We start from the raw sequence: 27,253 nt of genomic DNA, 5'->3' as shown, positions 1-27,253 counted from the left end.
GGTTGGTTAACATGACTGAATTCAATGTGAATTAATTTGATTTAAAGGGACAGGATTACCTGATCCTGTTGCAGGATGGTGAACGATTTGGTGAAATTATACATTCATTTTGTATTGCCAATTCAGTGTAAGGTAGTAATAATAATAATAATAATCCTTGCATTTGGTATAGCAGCTTGTTACGTCGTTGAGACGTCTCAAAAGCGCTTCAGTTAAATTTGCAGGTCTGGTGGGCAACTAACTATGGAATCAGAGAAGGCAACAGGAATGTTGATCGGGTAATCACCTCAACTGATCAGTGGCAAACAAAGTTCAACACAAGGAAATGCAAGGTGCTGCACATAGGGAAGTAAAAATAGGAGACTCATGTACTCCATTGAACGAGAGAGAAGTTGCAAAGGGGCGACTGAAAGATACTTAGGGGTATAAGTAAGTTTGTTGTTCTCTCTGTTAAAACAGTGTCAATCAACAATTAACAATTCAATGAATTTTTGCATTGAGATTTCAATTATGCACTTGAGTGGTGTTATTAAATGTAATGTTTCATCTCAATTCTGAATGTGATAATCACCATTAACTGAAGTCTCCTGCTGGCAGAAGCTGAACAAGTCGTTGGTCACATCAACTGAAATGATTAGACAAATGTACTTTATTGGATTTTATTAAGTCATAGTGTAAACCTGTGCTAATTTGCTCAGTGGTTAGAGCACTCGTCTTGCAAGCCAGAGACCTGAGTTGAATTTGCGAGTTGGGTTAACAAGACAGTATTACCAACACCCTTAATTATGTAACTCACAACCATTGACAAAGGTTCACACATGCTGCAAATTAGTCCCCAAGTGTCTTCTGTTTGTGCGCAGACAGAGACTTCCTGACAGATGAACTTCATCAATAATTTATTGTTTATTGTGCAATAGGACGTGAAGAGAATATCGGGAAGTACAGAAAATTAAATACCAGTTTTAAAAGAATGAGAAAATAGGAGTCTCGCAGGAGTTTCCTTCACATCGCCCTTCAAAGTCGTGCCTTTCGAACAAACTTTTTTTTTGTGCAGAAGATTTGTGACACCATTAGTGTCCACTTCCAGTTTAATGGCATTATTTTAATGAGTTATCTATAAGTGCTACTTCATGCACATAGCAAGCTTGTTTCGAAAAATAATTGGCATCGTAATGCAATGTGCAAATTGCAGGCTGCAACTCCTAATGGATTCGGTTGTCCTTTAACGCATTGAACTACACTGAACGACGACAGAAACCTGGCTTCTTCAGCCTTGAAACTAAATCTAACAGGGAGCTTGATTGATGCATAGAAAGTACAAATTCAAATTGAGAAACCAACAGCAATGAAATGCCAGAAACATTACGGTGACCTGTCCAGGGTTAAGATTTCATATTTACTGAGGTGTCTGACTGATCTGTCCATGAGTTTGTTTGGGATGAGAAACAGAATATGCATCTCACTGACTAAACATAGAGCAAAACTTTCAGGTAGAGTTTCAACAACAACAACTTGGATTTATATAGTGCCCTCCATGCCAGATGGCGTCTCAGAGCACTTCACAATAACGGATCCCGGGACCGAGCCAGGGGGAGGAGGGGGGGGGTGGGGGAAGGTGACCAAAGTTGCGGTCGAAAAGAAAGGTTTTCAGCCGAGACCTGAAAATAGGAAGAGAGGGGGCGAGGGGAAGGGAGTGAAGAAGGGAGTTCCAGAGCCTCGGGGTAAAGTGGCTGAAAGCACTATGGGCTGTGAAGGGCAATTTTAGGGTTAGACCCCAGGCAGCAAAGCTTGCCTAGAGGTTGATTGCCAGCGAGAAATAGAACCGGATTTCAGCAGCAGGAGCAGATTCTCATAGAGAGAGAAAAATAGTCATCAAGAAGGCTGTTCCAACGCCAACCATTTGAAGCTATGAATATAGAGCTTGAGTGAATCCTCTGATACTCTGCAACAAAGAACACTTGAACAGTAAAAAGAAATGATGATTCACTGCCACTGATCCAATAAGTTGAGTTTGCAGAATCTCGGTGGATGTATCTTGTTAACATGAACCTGCCTTGCTTTGGAAGTTTAGTTCTTTGGAACCCAAATTTTCCCTGAAGGCACTATTATGGAGTGATACTGGAATTGATCCAGTTCATTAAGTGGTCTCTATACACTGATCTTTTTTAAAATCGTTGAACCATGAGTCAAGAAAACTAACAAGCAACGGCGCTGGTGTTCATCTTTCCACTGGGGAGAGAGGGCAGAAATAAACAACAACTTGCATGTATAAGGAGCCCTTCTTGTGGGATAACATTTTGCATCACAGATGCTTTTACTGTTTTACAATTGAGGGAAGGAGTGGGCATGGTAAAACATGTTTTACTATATTACAATGGAGGCAATTCTTGACATCCCAATAGCTCCAGTAGGTCTTTGTGGGCGATGTAACAGCCAATTTTTTTTTGATTAAACTATAATTCATGCAATGATAGCTCCACAGTGTCATGAAATAATAGATCAATTTATCTTCTTACCCAGGTTCCCAGGAAAATCTCCTTTCTCTTTTCCTATAGTGCCATAAGATTTTTAGCTTCCATCTAATATGCGACTGGACCTCGGTTTGACGTCTCATCAATTTTATTATGTTCTGGCTTATCTCCTCACCATTCTCATGGCCGCTCCTCAAAATCTTCAACCCATCCGGCCAATATAGCTTTGAAGCTGCATTGAGTGAAATCGCCCAGAGGTAAATTGCTCACAAGAATGCTCATAGCATCTTACAAACAAGAAATTAGTTGCACTGGATTGGGAAAGCTCTGACCATACTTGAATAGCAAATTAAATTGATCACAGGAACTGTAGCCATTGAGATTGTAGTGGGATTGCAGATGAAAACTTCCACTTACATTAGATCCAGAAGTATAACTGGGAGACCACAAAACACTGAGAAACACTGAGTGGACGTCAATTTTTCTGGAAATAGAACTTTGATTAGCTCAGAGATAATTTAGTGGAGAACAAAGTTGGTTAATGAACTAATAGTGTATCCCTCACGAGGCAGGGCTCTTACCACATTGTACTGTGATGACATCATGCCTGTTAGTCATTGATCTTTCAGTGAATGCACTGGAAACTTACCAGTCAGTGCGTTCAGCGGCAAGCTCTGTGGTTTTAGCTGTTTAAATTCCTGCAGTACACTCAACACACACTCTGAGATCCACAAGCCTTGGCTCATGTCAACCTGAGCCGAATAACCTCTGCAGTTCTGTTAGCAGGATATGTGTCCCTCCTGGGGGAGAGGGAGAGAGAGAGTGCAAGCAATGCATTCCAGACACAGAAGTTTCTATGTGTGTGGCATACATGGAATTCTCAATCTGGAGACTATCGGCGGTTGGGCCTTCAGCCTCTCTGCTCCCATCCTCTGGAATTCCATCCCACATTCCCATCACCTCATTCCCTCCCTTGCCTTCTTCAAGGCATGCCTCAAGACCCTCCTCTTCGACCGTTACTTCGGCTACCCTCTCTGCCCTCCGCCCTCCCTGTCTCTCCCCCCACCCCCGCCCGGTCCTCATCCCTGACTGTTCCCTGCCTTAGGACGTCCTCCCGACATGAAAAGCTCTTTACAAGTGTAATTTTGATTTGTGTTGTGGAGACTGTGGGTGAGGCCAGAGCACTCGACTGTCAGGAAAGACATTAAACTGAGTGCTCGACCGCTGGGAATAATCTAAATATTTTCATCCCATTAGTGTGGTTTTGTATTCTAGCCCAGAGGTCCTGGAGAGGATCCTCATTGTGCTATTCTCTCTAAAAAGATCACAGTCTGCTAGAAAATCTCTGTTTCACTATTCTAAAGAGCAGATGCTCAAAAGGTGCACTTCCTGACTGGCATCCAAACCCCAGACCATCTGTGTCAGAGACCACATACTACATCACGGTAACTGGAGGGGAATCCTGCTAGTTATTTCAGCCTGGCTCAGTTGATAGTGCATTTGCCTCTCAGTTGCAAGTTTGTGGGTTCAAGCCTCAAGTCAGGACTTTGAACTCCTATAACCAGGACCGGGGGGGCGGTCCAACTGGTGGCCTACAGCCTGAATCCAGCCCCTCCTCCATAACCCGTAAATGCTATATTGTATCTCTGGAAGGAAAACACAAAAATATAGCTTATGCGACCTGCAGGCATTTCTCAAGTAGGGCATCTGGCCCTCAACAGCCAAAAGGTTGGACGCCACCCCCCGGCCTAGACTGACACTCCAAAGCAAACTCCCATGGAGAAACACTGCATTGTTGGAGGTGTCAACATTTGGATGAGCAGTTTTTCCGAGGTCCTATCTGCCTGTTGAGGTGGACATTAACGATCTCATGCCTCTAATGAAAAGAGAAGGAAGTTTCTACTGGTGTCCTGGCCAAACATCCCACAAATAAAATTGGTTGTTCACTTCAGTGCCTTTTGTGGGATATTGCAGCTACATTTGTCTACAATATACACAATCATTACACTTAAACATCCCGTGAAGTGCCTTGAGACATGACACCTTCCCAATACAAATTGGATAGCATTAGCAGAGTTAGTAATTCTGCTTATAGCAAGTTCATGAGCCATTTAAATGCTCTGAAAAACAGACAGATTCCTCTCTGTGGGAGTATTGTTCACCACTGCTGAACCCGAGCTATTTCAGGTCTGTGTTACAGGACATTTTTTCCCATCCAGTTTCCCACATCATCATTATATTTCTGAGAGGTCTTTTGGAGAGCTAAGTAAAACAGCACTAAAATGACATTTCCTTCATCATCCACCATTTTAGTCAAGTTTGTTTTATAAAAAAGTTCAACAACCTTTTAACCACAAACTTCCTTTCATGAATCAATGCTAACTGCAAGCTAATATCTGAGGTAATCCTCACCTGCTGTAGCTCCCAATATCTCAATTGCTGGCCATGTCACATTAATGGGTTTGCATAGAAACAGGAGTAGCCATTGATGATACCTATTTATCCAATTATCAGTGAGTTCTAATATAAGCTGCTAATAGTCCTGTGTTAGGACAGTGTAAGGTTGTTCTAGCACTGAGAGAACGTACAAGGAAGAAGCTATGTTAATAAAGAGAGACAGGATCAGTGTTTGTGTATTAATTAAAATAAAATAACTTGTTTTTATCGTAAAAATATAATAATCCTTACATTTGATACAATACTATTCACGTTGGGAGGTCGTCTTAAAGAGTTTCACAGGAAACGCTGTTAAGTGAAGTGACTGTGGATTTTTGGGGCAAGTGTGGAAGCCAATATGCACACAGTAGCAACATGTGCTATGGGGGAAACTCCCTATTTTTCAATAGCGCTGCGGGATCTTTAACATCAACCTGAACAGGTAGGACAGACCTCAATTTAACTTCTCATCCGAAAGATGGCACCTCTAATAATCCAATGCTGGAATGTCAGTGTAGACTGTGAGTTCCAACTGTCGATGTGGGGCTTGAAACCACAACCTCCTGACTGAGAGGCGAGAGTGTTACCAACTGAGCCAGATTGACATCAATGAACGAACTGATAAAACACCACAATAGGATGAGGAATCTGGCCGAGCAGAGATTATATATTTGGTGCCAATTGTATAAATCACTGAGCAAGACTGGGGCTCACAGTCGTTGGGCAGATGTAAGTGATGCCTTTTATTCCACTGCCATCTTTCCACTTTGCATTCTTTGCACATGCAAACTTTATATCTGATAAAATATGTATGTATAGTACAATGTTAAAGATGCATCATTCAGTCACACAGTGAAAGGAATCCTAAAAGAAAGGATGATAACAATAAAAGCGACAGCCTAAAAAAGAAAATTAAAAACATTCTTTCTGAGTTGGAACAAAGGAGCAGATGAAAGTATTCAGATGTGGATTCCAAATGCAAACATGAACTTAAATATTGTACAATGCAGCTCCTGTGATTAAAGCAGTACCATGGTGATTCATATTACTACTTGCCTGATATAATAATATGAGAGAAACAATTTGCTTGTCATGAAGACGTGACTGGTCATTTAATGCATTCAATGGAGCCTTAGATTAAAAAGTCATTTTTTAAAAAATGATCACAGTAGACAATATTAATGTTTTGCTGTGTAACACCCAGGAGAATGGTTTTAGTTGTTAATCATATTGACCTGGATTTGGGCATTTGCATTACATTTCTCTGACAGATTTTTTTGTAAGAATGAAACGCACAAGTTTAAAAAGTTCATATGTACAAAACAAATTGATTCCAGGCCAGACACAGCAAAGAGGGCATCGATAATCTCAATGCCAAACACACTGTGTAAGTGTTAATTCATGTCGTGTTGCTTTGATTGTTTATCTCATAGAAAATATTCTGTCCCTTTGGGATGACTTAGTAACTAATGGGAAGAATTTTAAAAGGACACTTTGGCCCAAAGTCAATGAAAGACAGATGTTCTAAATTCATCAGTTACAGCTAATGCATGTTGCTTTACTGAAGCAAATTGATTTCTAAAGATGTTTCATTGAGGAAAATAGACAAAACTGTTCTCGTAAAAATACTTTGACCTTAACAATGTTTCGTGGGTTCTAAGGCAGTGCACACAGAGGTAATTCTGTAAATCAAAGTACAAATGGATAAAGAACTTTAGGATTTGAAAGCTGTGCTTATGTTGGAGATGTTCTATTGTTACACATAGAAGAATTCACTGTTGGATCCTCAACTTTAGATCTGGTCTGTCCTAATTCACAACAGATGAAGAAAATCAATACCTTCATTCTGTTCGTCTTGAGAGGAGTTGAATGACATGCGGCTGAGCTAAACTGAGATAGCTCCAGGGTGACCAAGGATAGAACAGAACTGAGTTAACCCTCTGTAGTGGACGTAGTGGAATAGAACTTTCGCTGAAGGTTCACGAATTTCCCTGCACAACAACTGAGAATCCTGCAAACCCACATCACACCAAGAATCTCATACATGTATCTCACCAAGTATAGGCTTCTACATTTGGGGTTATAATCTCAAGCAACCTCCCTTTATGACATTGGGAAGAAACATTAAAGAGTTCATCAACTGTAGTGTAATATTGATAATCCTCGCTTTTGACATAGTTGTGGAGTCCTGTAGCTCAGTGGTTAGAGCATTCGCCTCACAAGCGAGAGACCTGGGTTTGATTCGCGGGCAGGGCGAAACCTTGGGCAAGTTTCCTTACCCCACACGCCTGATAATAATCCCTCAAGAAAATAAATAAAATAATAATTTGGTCACTCAATCCACGACTGTTTGTGGGACACTGCTGTGCGCAATTGGCTGCTGCGTTTCACCCACAAATATACAGTCAATTCACTTTACAGTCTATTCTGTGAAGCGCTTTGAGACTTCGAGAAGACGTGAAAAGCTTTATATCAAATGCAAGGATTATTATTGTCACATTGTCAAAACACTTCAAAGTGCTGCATTGTATAGTGACTGTATATTTTTGTAGGTGAATGTGGCAGACAAACGAGCAGAGCAATGTACCATAAACAGCCGTGGAATGAATGGTCAATTTTATTTGGAGGATTGCTATCCGGAACATTGGGAGAAACTCTTCTCTTTTCAAATCTGTTATATCCATCTGACTTCAGTTGAACGTTTCATCTAAACAATGGCTCTTCCAATAAAGAAGCACTCTGAGTCTCAGCTTAGACGTGAGCTCAATTCACACAGGTAAGTGTTGTGGAATTATAATTTGCAAAAGGCTTCACTGGGACTCAAAGAAGGAGAAAGAACCTATAAAACAAAGCTAGTGGAGTGAATTGAATGTCAATGACTGGCATTTCAAAGCAATTTACTGCTTTTTAGAGTAATTTATTTCCACTACTAAAAGTGTGAAACAATATTGCATTATTTATTCGCATTGAATAAGTAATCTGATTTGCTCCTGTAGGGATAGTAATTAATGTTGACCTTGATCCAATTGCTACACAAAATTGGATGAATGTAAAGTTGACAGCTAACTAAATTTGCTCAGAAAATCATACATTTAACCAATTGACAAGAATAGGAAGCCATAATTGACTTTCATTCATGTTCATTCATTCTTTTTCTCCCTTAAAATCAGGTTGTCATTAGTATAATCTTACTTATGACACCATTAATGAACCTACTGTGAGAAAGCAAATCAACACAATAAGGTCAGATGCACATCAAGCTGAGAAATTCTTTAAGCTGCTCCTTTGCAGCCCTTCGAGGCACTGCCCTGTGTGAACAGTGCTATACAGATGCAAGTTGTTGTTGTTGCATTTGGTTGACTGTTCAGAAACCAAGGTGAACTTTAAACATGTGAATAATAATCCTCGCATTTGATATAGCGATTTATCACGTCTTCAAGACGTCTCAAAGCGCTTCACAGAATACACTGCAAAGTGAATTGATTGTATATTGTGGGAATATTGAAAGATTTCACAGAAACTTGTGAAGAAAATAGTAATTGCCCCAGTGAGTATTGAAAGAGATGGCTATTGTTATTGATTGGCATATGATAGACCCCTGTGTCTTCTTTGGATACTTTACATGTGTTTCCTCACCAGGTTACCAGATTGCAAGATCGCCTTGCAAGTGAGACCTGGGTTCAATTCCCGGCAGAGGGCGAAACCTTGGGCAAGTTTCCTTCCTCCACACACCTAATAATCCCTCCAAACCAAAACAATAATAAATTGGTCATTTTCAATCCATGACTGTTTGTGGGACATTGCTGTGTGCAATTGGCTGCTGTGTTTCGCCCACAAATATACGCAGCCCAACTAGTCTGTTGTTTATACTCCATAGGAGCATGACTGCTCCACTTCCCTCTCCTACACCCTTCCATCCCTTTCTCTCTCGTGGTATCAATCAATTTTTTGGGTAAAGACAAATTGGTGCTTTTTACTTTTTACATCAACAGGTTCTGGCTCCTCTACATTCTTATCACCTTCTGTGTGAAGAAGTTCCTCCTAAACTTCCCATTAGATTTACGACTGGCAATCTTATATTTATGTCCTTTAGGATGATTTACTAACCTTCGAAAATCCCCACCCTCCCATCCTCCCATCACAGCATCAAGCTGAGTTCATCCCCTGGCCTCAGCCACCCTTCTTGGCAACCTGTTCCTGTCATTAATTCCTCCCAAATAACAAATTACTTCCTGGTGTCTGTTCTAAAATTGCCCTTTGCAACTATAAACCTTCTTATTCTATTGGCTCGATACAATCTAATGTACTGTTCTGGATTCCTCAGGAGATATAATAATAATAATAATAATAATAATAATAATAATAATAATCCTTGCATTTGATACATTGCCTTATTACATTGTTAAGATGTCTCAAAGCGCTTCACAGAATATATTTTAAAGTGGATTGACTTTATATTTTCTGGGTGAAACGCGGCGACCAATTGCACAGAAATAAATTGTGTTGAGGCCTGTGAAGGAATGGGTTTAGTGGGAGATGAACAGGCGTCAATTGTATATATAAGAGAGAAGGGAATGGAGAGGAATGAAAGTGTGGGAGGCTAAGAAGGGGGTTTAGGATCGATAAAGGCTCATGTGGAGTATAAATATTAGCACGGACGAGCTGAATAACTTGTTTCTGTGCTTTAGAATCTATCTAAATCTATGAGAACATTGATCCGGAGACAGAAGCAAAGGGGAATGCATAAAACTGGAAACACAATTGCACAATAAGCAAGTAGCACTGTCCCAGATACACAGATCTGTCCACAAGCACAGAATAAAATTGTTTCATCATTCTTCCACTTTGGCGGTAGAAAAATACAATCCTGCACCCAGCGCTTCTGTTTATTTTTCATTAAATCTCACAAAATGTGATGAGATTTACAGGTGTTTTTTGCCTCAGTCAATATTGATTTTAAAAACATCACTTTCTGTTTGTGATGTATTGGATTTTCGCTGCTCACAACAGACTTTTATCAAAAGCAACATAAATTAAGTTTGGAAGCTTTCTGGGCATTTGTGGCCATTGAAAGTAATGACACAATTCACCTTCTATCGAGAATGAGGAGTGACCTTTAATATAAATACTTCTCAAGAGCTTTGAAGTTGAACTCTCGGGCAGCCTTTTAAATCGGAAACCCCAATTAGTCAGTGAGCTATTGTGAGAATGTATGTGGGGTCAAGCCCCACATTGAGTCTTTGTCTGTGCTGACTCTCCAATACTGCACTGTCAGAAATGCCGTCCTGTAGATTGGCTGCTATGTTTTGCCCACATAATGCACAGTCACTACAATTTATAGTATATTCTGTGAAGCACTTTGAGATGCCTCAACAATGCGATAAGGCGCAATATCAAACACAAGGATTATTAATTATTATTAAGAGTGGTGTAAGGGAGCTCGTGAGATTTGCCAATTTCCTGGTATATGCTGGGATGATAAAATGACACCCACTGAATCCATTTCCAAACTGTGGATACGTGACTTTACACCTAGAATCTCCAGACACTGTTAGAACATTATTCTACAAGAGTGTGCTGGCAAGAGCAAAAATAACCATTTGCTTTGTAAACCCCAGCTGTGACTGCAAACTTGCTCAAAACCAAAAACATTGGTAAGAGATCAAGCGTCTCTTCATCTCCAGTGTTATCTTCTTACCCTTTCATCTCTCTCTGTGCTGCCTTCAGACAAGCCTCAAATCAGACCAAACATCCTCCTACAATTCTCTTAATTTTGCTGTCTCAGTGTAACAAATAGACAGGGATTGTAGTTTCAAAGATTACAGAGCAGAGGATTTATCCTGGGCAGAAAATTACCGAACGACTATAAGGCACAGAATCTGCTGTCATATCCACTGCAGATAGAAACATTTTCAGGTACAGCGGGTTGCCAGTTGCCTACAAATGATTGAAACTGAATATTTCAGGGATTTGCTATCACTTTGATATTGGTCGGTTGCCTTATTTGATGAAAATATCATGAATCTTCAAACAAAAATGTCAGATGTGTCGGGAAAATTTGAAGAAATATATCAGTATCCATCATGTTCAAACGTACGTGACACAGACCATTTCTGCACAGGTGCCACAGGTTATCTATCTGAAGCCTTTTGTAAGGTTGACTGCTTACATGGGCTCGGAATGATCACGTAGATTGTTGTCTTACAACTTGGGAAAAGTTCTCAAATTAAATTCATTCCCAATTTTAAAGCTGGTTTAATGCAGTTGTTTTTGAAAAACTTTGTCTTCCAAATTAAGATTGTATCTTAGTGGTTTAATAATAATAATAATAATCCTTGCATTTGATATAGTGCTTTTCACGTCGGGAGGACGTCCCAAAGCGCTTCACAGAACACACTGTAAAGTGAATTGACTGTATATTTGTGGGCGAACGCGGCAGCCAATTGCGCACAGCAATGTCCCACAAACAGTCGTAGATTGAAAATGACCAATTTATTATTGTTTTGCTTTGAAGGGATTATTATTAGGCTCTGTGTGGAGTAAGGAAACTTGCCCAAGGTTTCGCCCTGACTGACCTGCCGGGGATTGAACTCAGGTCTCTCGCTTGCAAAGCGAGTGCTCTAACCACTGAGCTACAGGACTCCATGCCACGCAAGTGAGAGGACCCAGGTTCAATTCCCAGGTGGGGCAAATCTTAGGCAAGTTTCCTTAATTCACAAGCCTCAATTTACCCAGAGTAAGTAGGAATCCAGTTTCTTAGTCGAATGGCGAATCGCTTTCTGGGGGTAATAATCCCTCCAAAAATAAAAATTTGATCACTCAATCCAAGACTTTTGTTTGTGGGACACTGTTGTGCACAATTGGCTGCCGTGTTTCACCACAAAATACACAATCAATGGCTTTCTAATACATTCTGTGAAGTGCTCTGAGACGCCTCAATGATGTGATGAGGTGCTATATCAAATGCAAGGATTATTTCATATTTTTTCCAAAATTCTGCACCATCTTAAATTTTAGGATGATAGTTCTAGAGGTAAGAGTATCTTCAAGTCTCTTGAATTGGAATTACCAATTATTCCCGATTTGTATTCTAGCTTGCACTTCACAAGGATGAGAGATTTATTCAATGAAAGCGATTCTGTAAATCAATGGTTCCACTAGTTTTATACTCTGCGTTGCAGAACCACAAAGAAATGTCCCAGTTCATCTTAATGGTGTATGCCAGGTATATATCACTGTACCTTTATAACCAATTAAATATAAAATTGGCTCAGTTACCGAATTTGTTAAATGAACTTCACATAAAACCATTCAATCTCAACAGGTCAAGAGACAACTTCGGTTATTTCATGATCATGAACTGCCAGAAGTGAAAACATCAGCTGTTGCCTATTAAATTTAACACGAGTTGCTAAGGTTGATTGACAAGTTTGTTTTTATGTCGTGTCGCTTGATCCTACCATTGACTTCATCTGAAAAGCTGCAAGAAATATTCATGTTTAATTCAATCCTTTGCTAAGTAGAATGCAGATTACTTAGGCAATAGGAAATTGGTATCTGATGTGTCGCACAGTGTCTCATTAATGGACCAGATATTTAATTGTTCGAGATCAGTAGAAATATTAGTGCAATTTTTGCAAAAGCTTATAAATAATGCTTGCTCAATCAAAACAAACCATCTTTAATACAAATCATTTTAATAAGCCCCCAATGCAAAATAGATTTATAAGTGATTTTGTCCACAAATTACAGTCACAAAAACTTTACAGTAAATGTAGTGAAGCAATTCGAGATGTAGCGACAACATGATAAGGCTCTATACCAAACACAAGTATTATTATTAATATTGACAAAAATGTCAATGTCCTACTAGGACTTAAATAACAAATTTAATCTAAACGAAGTTTTAATGTAATGTATTCTTGTGAGAGATGTGACCTACACAAAATTTGATTCAAGATGCAAATTTTTCTTTTTTGTTTCCAGTTTCCTTTCCCAAAGGACCCTGACTGACTGCCTTCACGGACACCAGTTGGTCTCCATACCAGCAGGTTTCTGGCTCAAGTACCTTATTTAATGAATGAGATGAGAGCGGTGAATAATAAGCATGTTATTTCAACTTGTTTGGGTATGTCAGAGCCGGGCTCTGTCCTATCCTCACCCAGTGTCTGGGCAAGCATACTTTCAAGCAAGAGTCAATTGTTGCTGATGATAATAATAATAATAATCTTGCATTTGATATAGCTGACACCCTGGGGCAGCAGCGATCGATTCCTGTGCTGTAACTTCCTATGCCTCTAACGTTTGAATTTATTCATATGAATATCCATAAAACTCTGGAACACTCTTCCTCAATCCCCCTCCGCCTTGCCCCCCCGCTCTCCTCTTTCAATTTCTACCTGAAAACTTTCCCGTTTGACTGTGCTTACAGCCACTGCCCCCCTCCCCCCCCCCCTCACCCCCCCCCCCCGGCTCGGAGTCAGATAAGCGCTCTGAGACGTAGAGAGCGCTGTATAAGTGCAAGTTGTTGTTGTTACTGAAAAACATTTCACTTTGTTGCACAACATAAACTTAGGTTCTGTTCTCAAGCAAAATATCAAGTGTTACACTCAGCTGATCATCATATAGAATTTCTGCACTAAATGCAGCACTTAATAGCTACACACAAACCATTGGCCAATTGATTCACCCATAAGTGCCACGTTTGTGCTGTAACTGCAGAGACACTCGACTGCTATGAAGTATTATGTAATTACAAAGGGAATGTCACAGATTAGTCCAGGAATCACTCGCATTTAATTACAGTGTTACTAATGGCATTAAAGGAAAGGACTGTTCTATGTGAGAACCAGACTCATTTAGGGGTCAATGGAATTGCTAAAGGTCTGACACAAACCAATGTGTCTTTGTAACGGCTTCAATAAAAGAGCAAATCTTAATGTTTTTAAGGAAGAGTATTTCAAAAAGATGGAGAAGCCTTCAAGGTAATGTCTGGGAAATACGTGATAATGGTTTTCCAAGGCAGCTGATTTGTAGATAAATGAGGAAAGGCCGCACAATGTAATGACATTTTCTGCCTGAGATATCCTACACATGCCCCATTGCAATATGGAATCATAATTCAATGCCTTTTCCAAAACATATCCCCAGCATTGCATTGGAGTGTCAGCCTAGACCTGGGGTATCAAAGTCCTGTCGTGGGCTTTGAACCCTTCACCTTCGGATTTAGAGTCAACAGTGCTACCAACTGAGCCAGGCTGACACTGGGAATGTGGGGATGCAGGAAGTGAGACCCCAAATCTGAAATGAAAACACTCAGAAGCTGAATGGGTGGGTCGTACATTTCACTCAGTCTCCTGTCTCGAGAGAGTCGGCTTGGTTATTCCTAGGTTCTCAAATGAACTATTCACCATGAAATGTAGAAGATGCATTACAATCTGAACTAATAAAGCTGGAAGACAAACAGTGCAGTACAGATCTGTGGACTCACTCGGCTCCACCACCTCCGTGGCCCAGCTTCATGTTGGCTTGAGTGCACGTATCTTGGGAGGAAATTGGAACACGGTACTGATACTAAAGAGATCACACAGGTCAGAACAATTGTGCTATGCTGTGTGAGTTGAGCTAAATCGATCTCTGGCAGGTGATTCACACAAAGAATGAGGTCTGACGCTCTCCCCTGGCAGTTGGTGTGCAGCGTTCTCAGAATTCTTTATTTATTGAGAATTGCTTCCTGACTGGAGCTCGAGGAACTAATGTTCCTGAATGTATCTCAGGCCATTTTTGTGTGTGGGTTGAGGTCTCTGGCTCACTCCAGATGACTCAACAGCGAGTGTAAAATTGGTGTGAGACGAGCCTGAGCCGGAGTGGTTTAAACTTGACTTTATCAAATCATTTGGGATCAGGGATAGTGAATGGTATTCGGGCAATCTAGAGCTCAGGAAACCTATCGTAGCAAAACTGACCTTGTATTAAAGCGCTTTGAGGCGTCTCGAAGATGTGAAAAGCGCTATATCAAATGCAAAGATTATTATTATTATACCCATCCTCTGACAGCACAGAAGAGAATAATAATAATGTACAATGATAGTATCAAAATGATAGAATGAACCCGCAAACCAAAAAAAAAAATTTCCATCAGGAGAGAAGTAATCAATATCAAACAAGAAATAATATGACATCCCATCAAAACTAAACAGAAAGTAGCTAATCTGTAGCTCACCAACCCAAACAGCACATGGAATGCAAATTGCCCTTAAAAAGGAAAAGAAAACAATATCTTGTAGAAAAAACATTGGGAGTAAAACATTATTTATGGTCCATTTCCAAGAGAAATGAAAGAACATTTCCAAGAAAAATAATAATAATGATAATAAATAAGAATCCTTACATTTGATGTAGTGCCTTATCATGTCTTTGAGACGTCTCAAAGCGCTTCACAGGTTTATATAAATTGCACTGAATATGTCTAGTGGGCGCATGGCAGTGTTATACAAACAGCCATGAAGTGAGTGACTTATTTGGGGGGATTGTTGGCCAGGACAGCGGGAGAAACCGCTTTCTCTTTTCCATTAGTTCCACGGGGTCTCAGAGACTGGAGCAAATATGAAGAGCAACTGGAGACGAAGCAAGAAAATCAAAAGGATTTTGCTTCTCAGTTAGATTTTTATATGAATCACAGCCAGAGCGATACTAGCCTTAGAAGTTGCATTTGGGCTCGCTTAAAAAAAAGCAAGATATACTTATGTTTAAAAAGCTTTTCAGGCGAGCATCAGAATGAATTCAAAATGTGGATCAAAGTAATTTCTAACTATCACTGATGTCTCTTGCCTGATGTTCAAAAGATCACATTTCCTTAACAATACCTGATAATTACCCAGTAGGACACCAAAGGTTTTGTAACTCGCCTGTGGAATATCAGAACGCTGTAAAGAATGACAGCATGGAACAGACAGCTGTAATTTGTCCAAAATAGAGTGTAATAAAAACCAGGTCAACGTGATTAAGTGGAGGTTTCACAGCGGGCTGTGTTAACTCTTTATGGGAACAGTTATTAATTTGCCACTGATCTCACTGCTATTTGTGGGTCACTGATGCTCCAGGACACTACCCTGTGTGAAGGGCGCTGTATAAATATAAGTTGTTGTTGCTGAGTCACAGCAGCCTGCAGACACCTATCCTTGAAAATAACTCTTTGCCTGATGTTCTTTGAGGTGTGATGAAGTACCAAACCTAATCAAGTATTATTTTAATTAGAAGAAATAAAAGCAACCTAAATCAACATCAGAGACGTAAATACAGAAAATTAGCAAATCAGTCTTAAACTTAGAGCCAATGGCTTAAAATGAAAGATTCTGCAGAATTTGGGAAATTGATTAATTCAGACTCAATTCGAAACCCAGTTTATTGTAATTCGTAACACAAAAATCAGCATCGGTACATTTACTGCCATCAAATACAGGAAAATTTAATACTGTAGGTAATTCTATAACAGTCCCAAAGTAAGGATATGATTCATACTTTTACAGAATGAAGCTGCTAATGTACTGCTGATGGGAATTCAGCAGATAAGTGTTCATAAATGGGGTTACAACAACAACAACCACAACAAAATTATATGTGTACAGCGCCTTTCACATCGGGAGGCTGTCAGTGGACAATCAATGTTTCAGACCCGACCTGGGGGTTGGGATCAGGGAGGGTGGAGAGCGGGGGGGAAAGAGGGTGATCGAAGGCACGGTCGAAGAGGAGGGTCTTGAGATGGGTTTTGAAGGTGGCAAGGGAGGGGGCGAGGTGGAAGGACTGCGGGATGGAGTTCCAGAGGGCGAGGGCAGAGTGGGAGAAGGCCTGCCTGCCCATAGTTGGACGGGCGAGGCGGGGGACTTGAAGCAGGCCGGAGCCCACTGAGCAGAGGGAGCGAGCAGGATGGTAAGGGGTTAGGAGGTCACAGAGGTCGGGGGGAGCAAAACCATGGAGGGTTTTAAAGCTGAGGACCAGGATCTTGAACTGAATCCTCTGTGTAATGGGAAGCCAGTGGGGTTGGGCGAGCGTGGGGGAGATGGGGTCACGGAACCTGATGTGGGAGAGGACACGGGCTGCAGAGTTCTGGATGATCTGCAGTCTGTGGAGGGAGGAATTGGGGAGGCCGACAAGCAGTGAGTTTTCATAGTCAAGTCTGGATGTTATAAATTTGTGTATGAGAGTTTCGGTGGCCTGCGGTGTGAGACAGTGATGGAGCTGGGTTAGTTAGCAGTGCTTTAAATACATATTCAATAAGTGTTTAATTGACACTTTAGAATATTTGAAAATTGGCTTTAATGGAGCTTTCAGTTTTTCTCTGTTGGAATAGCTCAGTGATTATATTCGCTCTTCAGGGCTATTGAAATGTGAAATGTTTTACTTCCAAACCATGCTACATATTGATAGCCATTTCTCTCTCTCAGATGGCTCCCAATCAGGAAGTAGCAATCTTACAGCGCCTCAAGCATTATTATTATTATATAAAATCCCTGAAGCAAAGCTACTGAGAATTCACATGGCTCTACTGATGGTCTCTGTTCATTAACTGAATTAAAGATGTCATGGTGTTAAATACAATAACACTTACAATGAGGGAATGGATACATACATTAGAATCCATTAGAATCTACAGCACAGAAACAGGCCATTTGGCCCAACTGGTCTCTGCGGTGTTTATGCTCCACATGAGCCCCTCCTGCCCTTCCTCAACTAACTTTCAAGCAGAACCTTCTATTCCTTTCTCCCTCATGTACCTCTCCACCTGTCTCATGTTACCTGCGGGGTACCCCAAGGATCCATCTTTCTGATCCACTTGCTCCCTCTTGGCTCTTGGGGATGTCATCCGCAGACATGGAGTACACTTCCACATGTATGCGGACGACACCCAACACTATTTTTCCACCTCTCTTTGCGCCCCCCAGTCCCCTGATCTGCCTGTCAGACCTCAGGGGCTGGATGAGCACAAATTTCCTTCAGCTGAACGTTGACAGGATGGAAGCCATATTCTTTGGCTCTCGTCAACGTCTAAAATCTCATGGCTCTCACCTCCTCCACCTACCCGACCTCCCCCTAAAACTCTCCGAGCCCGTATGCAACCTAGGCGTCAGGTTCAACCCCCAATTATCCTTCCTCCCCCACATGCGGGCCCTCACCAGCACCGCTTTCTTCCACCTCCGACACATCGCCCGTCTCCGCAAATACCTCTCTCTGAAAGCCACTGAAACCCTGGTCCATGCCTTTGTCACCTCTCAGCTGGATTATTCTAACGCCCTCCTCGCCGGTCGCCCATCCACTACCATCCATAAAATCCAGATTATACAACACTCTGCTGCCCACATTTTCACCCACACACCCAGGTAGAAATTCAATGAGTACAGAATAGAATAGACTTAATGAAACCCCATAAAACTTCTTGTTTTATTTTGGGCTGGTTGATTTTGTGCTTTTGACTCCAATTCCATACTCACACATCAAGAGGAAGAGCCTGCTTGTGTACACCTACATTAGCCATGCCTTTCATACATGGTAAATACCTGGGCCATGACCTCTCTTTAGCCTTGTTTTGTCAAGCTAACAATACATTCTGCTATTTAAAGAAAAACCTTAAAATAGCTTGAGATCCGCTCCATTGTTAAGAAAGTACATCTGTTTGACTGTAGACCAAATTGTTAAATTGCTCCCCAAATTCAGTTGTACCTCGTTATAAAATTGAAACAGAAGTTGCTGTGATCACTCAGTAGGTCAGGCAGCATCGATGGAGAGAGGAAAATGAGTTAACGTTTCAGGTTGATGACCTTGCGTCAGATGAGCGTTCCCAGCGAATTCTATCTATATTTCCGATTCCAAGCAGCTGCAGTACTTTGATTTTTGTGCCCCGTCAGGAGTTGCTTTCCTGTGTCCTGTGGTGGAGCAGTAGTTTTCATGTTACTTTGACACTTCATTTTGAGGAATCAGCCTCTGTAAATGGCTTCCATTAATAAATCACAACCTTGCAAATGGCTTAAAGCTTTTAAATTGTAGGCCTGGTGTTTGACTGAAAGCACATCACAGTTAATGAGGTGTCACGCAAGGGAGCAGGGGATCACCATGACAATCCAAAGACTGGCAGCTCCCTTAGTTGCCAAGTCCAGGGAGGAGGAGAAACCTTTTAGACAACAATAACTTTCATTTCTACGGTGCCTTTCACAAACAAGAATGCCTCGAAGCACTTCGCAAAATGAGAATACAAAATGCACCTACACAATTTACCCACAGAATAGTCACTACGCTGTGGAAAGCTTTGAAACGTCCTTGATATGCTGTATCAAATTATTGTTCTTATTATAATAGACCTCCCACCTCTTAGCCAATTTATCAAAACCCCAGCTTATTGGTCATTCATCTCACTGCTGTGTACAGGGCAAAGCAGGTTGGGGGTGACCTGATTGAGGGCCTTAAAATGACCAGCGGTTTTGATAAAGTCAAGGGGAGAAATTATTTCCACTGGTTGGTGAGTCAGAAAGTTACAAGGCATCAATTTAAGATGGTTAGTAAATGAGCAAATGGAGAGGTTAGGAGAAATGTTTTCATGCGCACAGTGACTAAGATATGGAATGCCTTGCCAGGAGCATTAGCTGAGGAGAAATCCATATGGCATTCAAGAAGGAACTAGGCAGATACCCTTAGAACAATCAGCTACAGGAGTGTGGGAAAGGACAAGTGGGACTGAAAAGATTGCTCGGGAGGGAGATGGCACAGACATGATGGGCCAAATGGCCTTCTTCTGTGCCATAAATCTCTATGGTTGTATGATCAATAGATCCACAACAAAGAGCCTCAGTCTCAACACACAAAAGGGGATGGATGAAGAGGCAGTATGACTTAACTATGCTTATGTAGACGATGGTTAGCATATAGTTTGCTCAAGGAGGTGATGGACTCAGATAGTGTGGCAAATTTCAAGTGAGAATTGGATAATAAATGTTTGATGTGAAGGAGTTGGGGTTTTTGAAAAATGGGACAAGACAGTTTGAATATTGGGATCTTTTCTGATGTTGGACACTATAAATCTCTTCTGAATTAGAATGGGAGAATGTGGGCACCTCCACAGTAGGTAACTGATGCTCATGCTGTTCAGCAAAATAGGTCTGAGCAGCAAAGCAATAGCTCGGGACAGGTTGCAGATGGACAGAATTTAACGGAGAAAGAGATTAGTGTCCGATTAATGTCAAGGATCATCAAATTATCAGAAATGTAAAGACTAGACAAGGATTAAACAGCTTTATGCTTCAAGCTAAGACAGGCATCAGGTTTTTTTTATTCTGAATCACACATAATATCAAAAGAATATGTAACACGGTATTTGGACAGCAGTTGAGTAGAACCTCCTTAACTTCAATGCAGGTGCAATGCTGCCCCTGTGAGGAAAAGTATATGTTGCAACTAGAACTGATGATCCTGTGTGGAATCACAAGAAAAAACAAGAACAGTTCCTTTTAGTTCTGTATGTGGACTGTAAAGGAACCTGCAAAGGAGAGCAATTTTGTTCTTAGCATTGGTATTAACACTAATATTAAAGGGGAGGGAAAACAATCTAGAAATCCTGGGGTGAATGTATTCAGAATAGGAAAAAAATGTGGTAGATCTTGATTTCAAAACAACTACACTGCCAGGTTTAGCCTTTGGTGGGAGAGTCCCTAAAGGTAACAAAGATAATGATGAACGAGTGGCTTGGTTTTAGTTCTTTACACAATTCATTAAAGAATGTTTAAATCTTCATTATAATGACTGGCGACGTAGCAACTTCAGGTGTCTTCTTTATACATTCAAGCTTCAAGTCTGAGAAGCTTTCAAACGGCATAATAATAATCTTTGCATTTGATATAGAGCCTGATCATGTCTTCGAGACGTCTCAAAGCTCTTCACAAGATACATTGTAAAGTGAATTGACTATGTATATTGTGGAGTAGAGCTATGACTGTTTTGATGCTCTAGTCTAGGGTACCTTCATTGGTTGGAGTGACCACATCTGGAGTCAGATCGGAGCTGACACAGTCCGTAAAGTTCGGTAATAAATTGATGGCTGGGATGTGCCTGAAGTGTTTGAGGCTGACGGCTGGGGGCGGTGTGACAGCTGAGGTGTTGAGGAGGGGTGTGTGCAGCTTGGGGTCCATTTGAGAAGGTTCCTCTACTTCATTCAGGGCTTGACTTTCAATCATGCTAGAATACAATCAATCAATCAAGCAATCAGGACACTGTCAATCAATCAGGACACCATCAATCAATCAATCAATCAATCAATCAGGACACCATCAATCAACAATCAATCAGGACACAAACAATCAAGCTAAGACACAAAAATACCAAACTGAGCATATCTGGGTAGGGTCCCAGAGCGCTTAACAGTGGCGGAGCACGACTCCGAGCTGGGGGGAGGTGACCTTACTCACGGTCGAAGAAGAAAGTCATCAGACGCGACCTGAAGATAAGGAAGGATGGGGGCAAGGCGGAGGGATTGAAGGAGAGAGTTCCAGAGTTGGTGGAATGAAGGGCACGAAAGACAAGCAGGAGCCTGGAGCCAGTGGAGCGGAGGCAGCAGGTAGTGGGTTGGGGGGTACAGCAACCAAAGCCAGTGGCTTTTTGCAGCAATTGCATTGTTACCTTAAAAGGTAATAACCTCAGTGAGGTTGGCTGGATTGACACTAACTGTTTAATCTATCAGTTCAGACCTCGGTCGTGTTACACTCACTGCATGTCGAAGGTAGATCCTAGAAATGATGGTTTCTGTGTCTCACTGGCTGTAGCCACTGTGTAAGGCGGCTGAGGGCTGGATTGGTCCCAGTATTTGTCTCTCTCAGCTGGAGGAAGATTCTGATACATATCGTCCACAGAGAGAAAGGAAACCTGTGGAGAGGTACAGCCATTTGTAACACAAACCTTCAAACCTTGTGATGTTTGTGGGTGAGATGACAGATCTCAGTAATGGGAACATTTGTACCCACTTAGCTATTGATCACTGTAACCAGGACACACAATAAAGCTTCTACTCTGATTTAAAGTCTGCTTTCCCCATAAATCTTCCAGTCGCCTTCAGTAAAGTTATTTTGGTGGTGAATTCTGTGCAGATTTATGCTGCAAACCTGGATTAGTGCTGCTCTTAGTTCCTTTACATATTCTTCTTATAGAGTTGTTGGGATAATAATAAACCTTGCATTTGGTACAGCGCCTTATCACGTCATTGAGACGTCTCAAAGCGCTTCACAGGATATACTGTAATGTGAATTGACTGTATATTGTGTGGGTGAAACGAGGCAGCCAATTGCGCACAGCAGCGTCCCACAAACAGTCATAATTGGGGCCAAGTTCTTGTTTGATCACAGAACCAGCTCAGCCTGGATAAATTAATTTGTTTACAGTCCGAGATGTGACTAATTTGAACAAGGTTGAATTGGGGGAAATGATGCTGGTGCTTTGCTAACAGAAAATGGTTGATAACTGTAACATTATTTGTAATATATACAGCAATATATATATACATTATTATTATTATTACCTGAAGGTTACGGTCAATCAGTTTGTTTGTTTCAAAATCGTCATCATCCTCTCCAAATGGATTAATGATCTGTTCGGCGACCTGAACAAGCAGAGTATTAAGTATTAATGAGTATTGAGTATTAATGTGTGATTACGTATTCGCGTGCAACTGTTTCACCCACAAAACTCACAGTCACTACACTTCAAATGTATCCTGTGAAGCTCCTTGAGATGTCTCAACAACATAATAAGGCGCTATATCAAATGCAAGGATTATTATTATTAGCTATAGTTTGTTAAAGTGCAAGTACAGAGTTGCAATCATATCTGGCTAGAAAGAGGGCTAATTCTTACAACAAATAGATGAGAGTTTCATTTTGTTGGAATGAAGTCGAACATACTTTGCAGGGATGAGAAGAAAGTAAACTTGATTACAGCACCAATAATTCCACGAATCAGCATTTTAAATGCAGTTTAGTGATCAGAAGGTGTAAATCATACCTTCAGCCAACCTGCATAGAAAAAGAACTGAAGCAAGGTGAAGATGGGAATGTAAAAATCTATCTTATCTTCTTCATAACCCTCCTTGGGTTCAAGAAACTGACGCCCGATGAGACAGATGGTGAAGAAAGAATAGACCGCAATGGTGACGACCTACAGAGCAGCGAAATAAAGGAAATAATTAAAATACACAGTCACTACACTTTACACTGTATTCTGTGTTGCGCCTTGAGGCGTCTCAATGATGTGATAAGGCGCCATCTGAAACGCAAGGATTATTATTGTTATTAGATGTCATTATACTTTGATATTGATGCTTTTCACGGATGCCGTTCTGACCTGGGTGTATACTAAGGGTATGCTGATCCAGTCGTAGTGAAACAACAGACTGCATTTTGCCCGATATCCATTCAGTTCCTGCAAGTTAGAACAGGAAAACATTGAGCACAAGTTGTGCTTTACAATCATTACTATTAGTACTGAGGTGCTGAGCGAGGAGGTGAGCTTGGGATCCAAACACTGCCTTATGATGAAAGTATTGACACTGTGGCCTATTAACACAGTGTATACATTTGATAGCAAATTCTGTAAAGCACGTTCAGACATTTCAGTGTGGAAAGGTGCTATCAAAAAGGCAAGTTGGTTCTTTCCTATCAAATGCCTTATGTCGTTAAATGGAAGTTATATTTCCCATCAGTACACGTATACTATTTATATATATATATCTATATATTTATACATCACTATACTGTGTGTTTAGTGTTCTTTGGAGCTGCTATACCAAGGAGCTATCAAACACACAAATTCAATTTTGCAAGGCAATGGGTAGTGGGACTAGTTGGTGGCTCTTTCAAAGAGTCAGCACAGGCACAAAGGGCTGAATGGCCTCCTTCTGTGCTGTAGGAATCTATGATTCTATGAACGACTGTCTATCAGGATGTCAGGATGACACACTCACATCCATCAGTAATCTGAGAGCCACATCATCGTGGATTCGGCCTTCGCTCCGAGCCTGAGATGCCAGGTTTGTGAACCACACGCACGGAATCCAGTACTTGTTAAAATCAGAGACAAGAATTTCAAACGCCTTTAACTCCTCACAAGTCATGAATCCTGAAAAACAGAAGAATAACCTCTTGATGTGTGGCTGGAGTTCTTTCACCAGTTGGTAACAGTTGAGTTATCTCAGGCCGGGCCTGAACATTCTACCGAGTTGCTTGTGGCCTGTTAGGCCATTTTGTTTTAAAATTACAGATTTTGCCTTCAAAATACACAGTCACTTCACTTTACTGTATGTGCTGTGAAGCACTTTAAGAAGTCCCAATGACATGATAAGCAGGTATAGCAAATGTAAGGATTGTTGTTGTGCAAAATGTTGGGAAAAACATCTTTAATTCTTTAAATTCAGCCTTAATTTGGGAGTCAGTTTCCTGCAGTGAGAGTGGTTTATTTAAAGACGAGGATCAATTTGGAGTCTCTTGAGCAGTTACATTTTTGAAGCCCTTTTGTCTGAATGACAGAATGTTGGAATAAACCATGTGATATTCATCTGACTCCTTTTTACTTCATTTTACTTTGGACAAAATTCTGAGGTTTCCTGACTGTTATCTGATATTTCCGGCTCATCAAATAAATGTTTGGTAACAATTTCGCCCACAAAACATACAGTCAATTCACTTTACAATATATTCTGTGAACCTCTTTGAGACGTCTCGAAGACATGATAACGCACTATATCAAATGCAAGGATTATCATTATTTATTTAATTATGCAGTTGTGAATATTTTCTATCCAAAATGCAACATGTTTTTTGTGGAGTTTGTGATGGGTGTTTCGCACAAACCGCCAGAGAAAAGGCTATTAATTTTTTGCAAACCGTGTATAACAGGAGAGAAGAGATGAGACACACTCACACCCTTTAAGGACAACAGCATCTCAAGCACCTGCCTCCTGTCCTCAACTTCTGTTTACTAATGAGATTGGGTCAACGTTGAGCCTTTCATGACTGAGCTCCATATAAGGTAAGAGTAACTTCTATTCATTTATAGATAAATGTTCTCAGAATGCAACTTGCAATCCCTTTAATGTTGTTAGCAGCAGCTTACATTGACTGGGAAGCTTCAGTGGTTGCTTTGCTGTTTGTAGTCAGTAGTCAGATCAGAGACGTTCTGTTGACTTTCTTCTAACCTCATTTTTTCAGTGTATTTACGATGAAACAGTTCAATGGCATCAGGTCCCGTGTTTGCAAATCTACCAAATGTTTTGTTTTATCTAATGTGGCTAAATTGTATCATCCATGTAGCACTTACTGTATATTCATTCATTGATATTGATCAATAAACAGACTAACCAATACACAATAGCAGATTGAACAAGTAAATCTGGAAATGTCATCTTTCAATGCTGACTATCTATTATCAATTGTAGCGCTACTCATTGATCGAATGAAATTGATCAACAGTAGATCTCCCTCGAGATAGCAGATTAAAAGATTAAACAGAGAAAAAAAATCAGTAATTGTTTTAAAAGTGGGAAAACACACTGCAATTTGCTAAGGAAGTTATAGCAGATAATTAAGATGGGGCTGAATATACTTTCTGTTTTAGAGATGGAATATTGCAGTTAAATAAAATATGACAATATTCACAATATGTTTGTACAATATTTACTATGGAAGTAGAACATCCGGTAGAGCACTCAGGTTTCTAATACATATGTTTATACAAATGTTATCATGAATGTAAGTCTTATGTCAATTGTTTGCTTTTAATAATACTAATCCTTGCATTTGATACAGCGCCTTATCATGCCTTCAAGATGTCTCAAAGCGCTTCACAGGCTCCACTGTAAAGTGAATTGACTGTATATTTTGTGGGTGAAATAGAATAGAGAATAGTGTTTTCAGTGATTGAGTTTACCTGCTTCCACAATGTGCTTCATGGAAGGGAATCTCTTGCGCACCCGTGTGCTGACTGACCTCAGGATGAGGACAGAGGAGAGGTTTGCGTAGCGGATCAGTGTCCTCCGCAGGATTCGTCCTCGCTCATCCAAACCGTGAATATTCCCGGACACCACACACATCAGCTGGTCTGGCAGTGGGATACTCCGGTACTGACTCCACCATCGGTTAATAACCAGAGTGACATAGAACCCTGAGGCAGGAGACAACAACAACAACAAATTACACTTGTATAGCACCCTTCACGTCGGAAAGACGTCCCAGGGCACTGAATTGGGATATGAGAGGCTCAAAGGGCTGCGTCTTGTGATGAAAGATTTCCGTATGTGGACTTGCGCCTGCATTGCTTTTGCTGGACACAAATCCTCTATCTATCCCAGGTTTTATAACAAAGTCGTACACCAAGAATTATTTTATCTCCACTTTAGGGAAGCTGAATGGGGAGTGTTCAGTAACTAGCTTTCACTAGGGACTCGGAGGAGATACAGACCCAGGACAAAGGACATTGGGATGAGGCTGGTGTGTTTGTCACAATATACAGCCACTTTCTCAAACACACGTTTCTGTTCATGTGACAGGAAACACCTAGAGGATGAAACAGAAATAGAAGCTCAATCTCATACTTAGATACACAGGTATACATTGGCTCCGCATAAACTCATAGCTGATCTAAACAGGAAAAATAATTTCCTATTTCTAACAGCATTTATGTAAACAAGACCATTTCATATTCATTCTGGATGGATTTTTAAAAAAATGTTCCTGTTTTAAATAAATAAGTAAATAGTAAAGAGCATTTCAATTCTTCCCCAATGTACTGCTCCCTGTTTGGAGACAGCAGAATAGTAGAGGTCGAATGTTAGATCTAATAACATTTGGGATATTTTAAAAATATCTTTCAGAAGGCAACCTCACCTATAGGTCACACTGAGTATGGAGTATAAAATCACGAACACAATGAATTCTTTGTACAGCAGCTTGTAGATGCTTCCTTTCCAACGAAAGAGGAGTTTGGAGAATCCAGCAAATCGGGCATCAGCAACTTTTAACGTGTACGAGATTGTCATTGTGTCGCTGGGTTATAATAACCTGAAAAATAATGAAAGCCTCAAAGAAGTTACAACAACAACAACAAATTAGATTTGGACAGCGCCTTTCACGTTGGGAGGACGTCCCAAAGCACTGGACAGTCATTTTTACTCTGGTACATGGCGAGCACTTTGCCCAGAACCGTCCTTTACAGTATATTAAATATCATACAATTCCTGAATTTCTGATAAGTCTACACAAGGTTAGGCTACTTGTGTTCAAAGCAGATTATGCAGCTGTTTGCTGGGCTGTCACACAGCCAAC

The 27,253-nt window shown here is 40.7% G+C and overlaps 1 protein-coding gene across 1 annotated transcript; it reads right to left on the bottom strand.

Annotated features, from left to right (window-relative positions):
• Positions 1-20,401: 20,401 nt before the first annotated feature.
• On the bottom strand, positions 20,402-26,967 carry best4 (bestrophin 4). Its single transcript, XM_042335008.1, has 10 exons — positions 26,816-26,967; positions 26,391-26,485; positions 25,860-26,093; positions 23,899-24,053; positions 23,280-23,357; positions 22,941-23,093; positions 22,459-22,539; positions 21,655-21,809; positions 20,911-21,125; positions 20,402-20,430 (listed from the first exon to the last, which is right to left on the bottom strand). The coding sequence occupies exons 1-10, from the start codon at positions 26,965-26,967 to the stop codon at positions 20,402-20,404; spliced, it is 1,347 nt and encodes a 448-aa protein (XP_042190942.1).
• Between the last annotated feature and the right edge of the window lie 286 nt (positions 26,968-27,253).

Source organism: Callorhinchus milii, unplaced genomic scaffold (assembly GCF_018977255.1).
Source record: "Callorhinchus milii isolate IMCB2004 unplaced genomic scaffold, IMCB_Cmil_1.0 Scaffold5, whole genome shotgun sequence".
NCBI lineage: Eukaryota > Metazoa > Chordata > Chondrichthyes > Chimaeriformes > Callorhinchidae > Callorhinchus > Callorhinchus milii.
The sequence above is the reverse complement of the archived record's forward strand: the minus strand, read 5'-3'. Positions and strand labels throughout refer to the sequence as shown.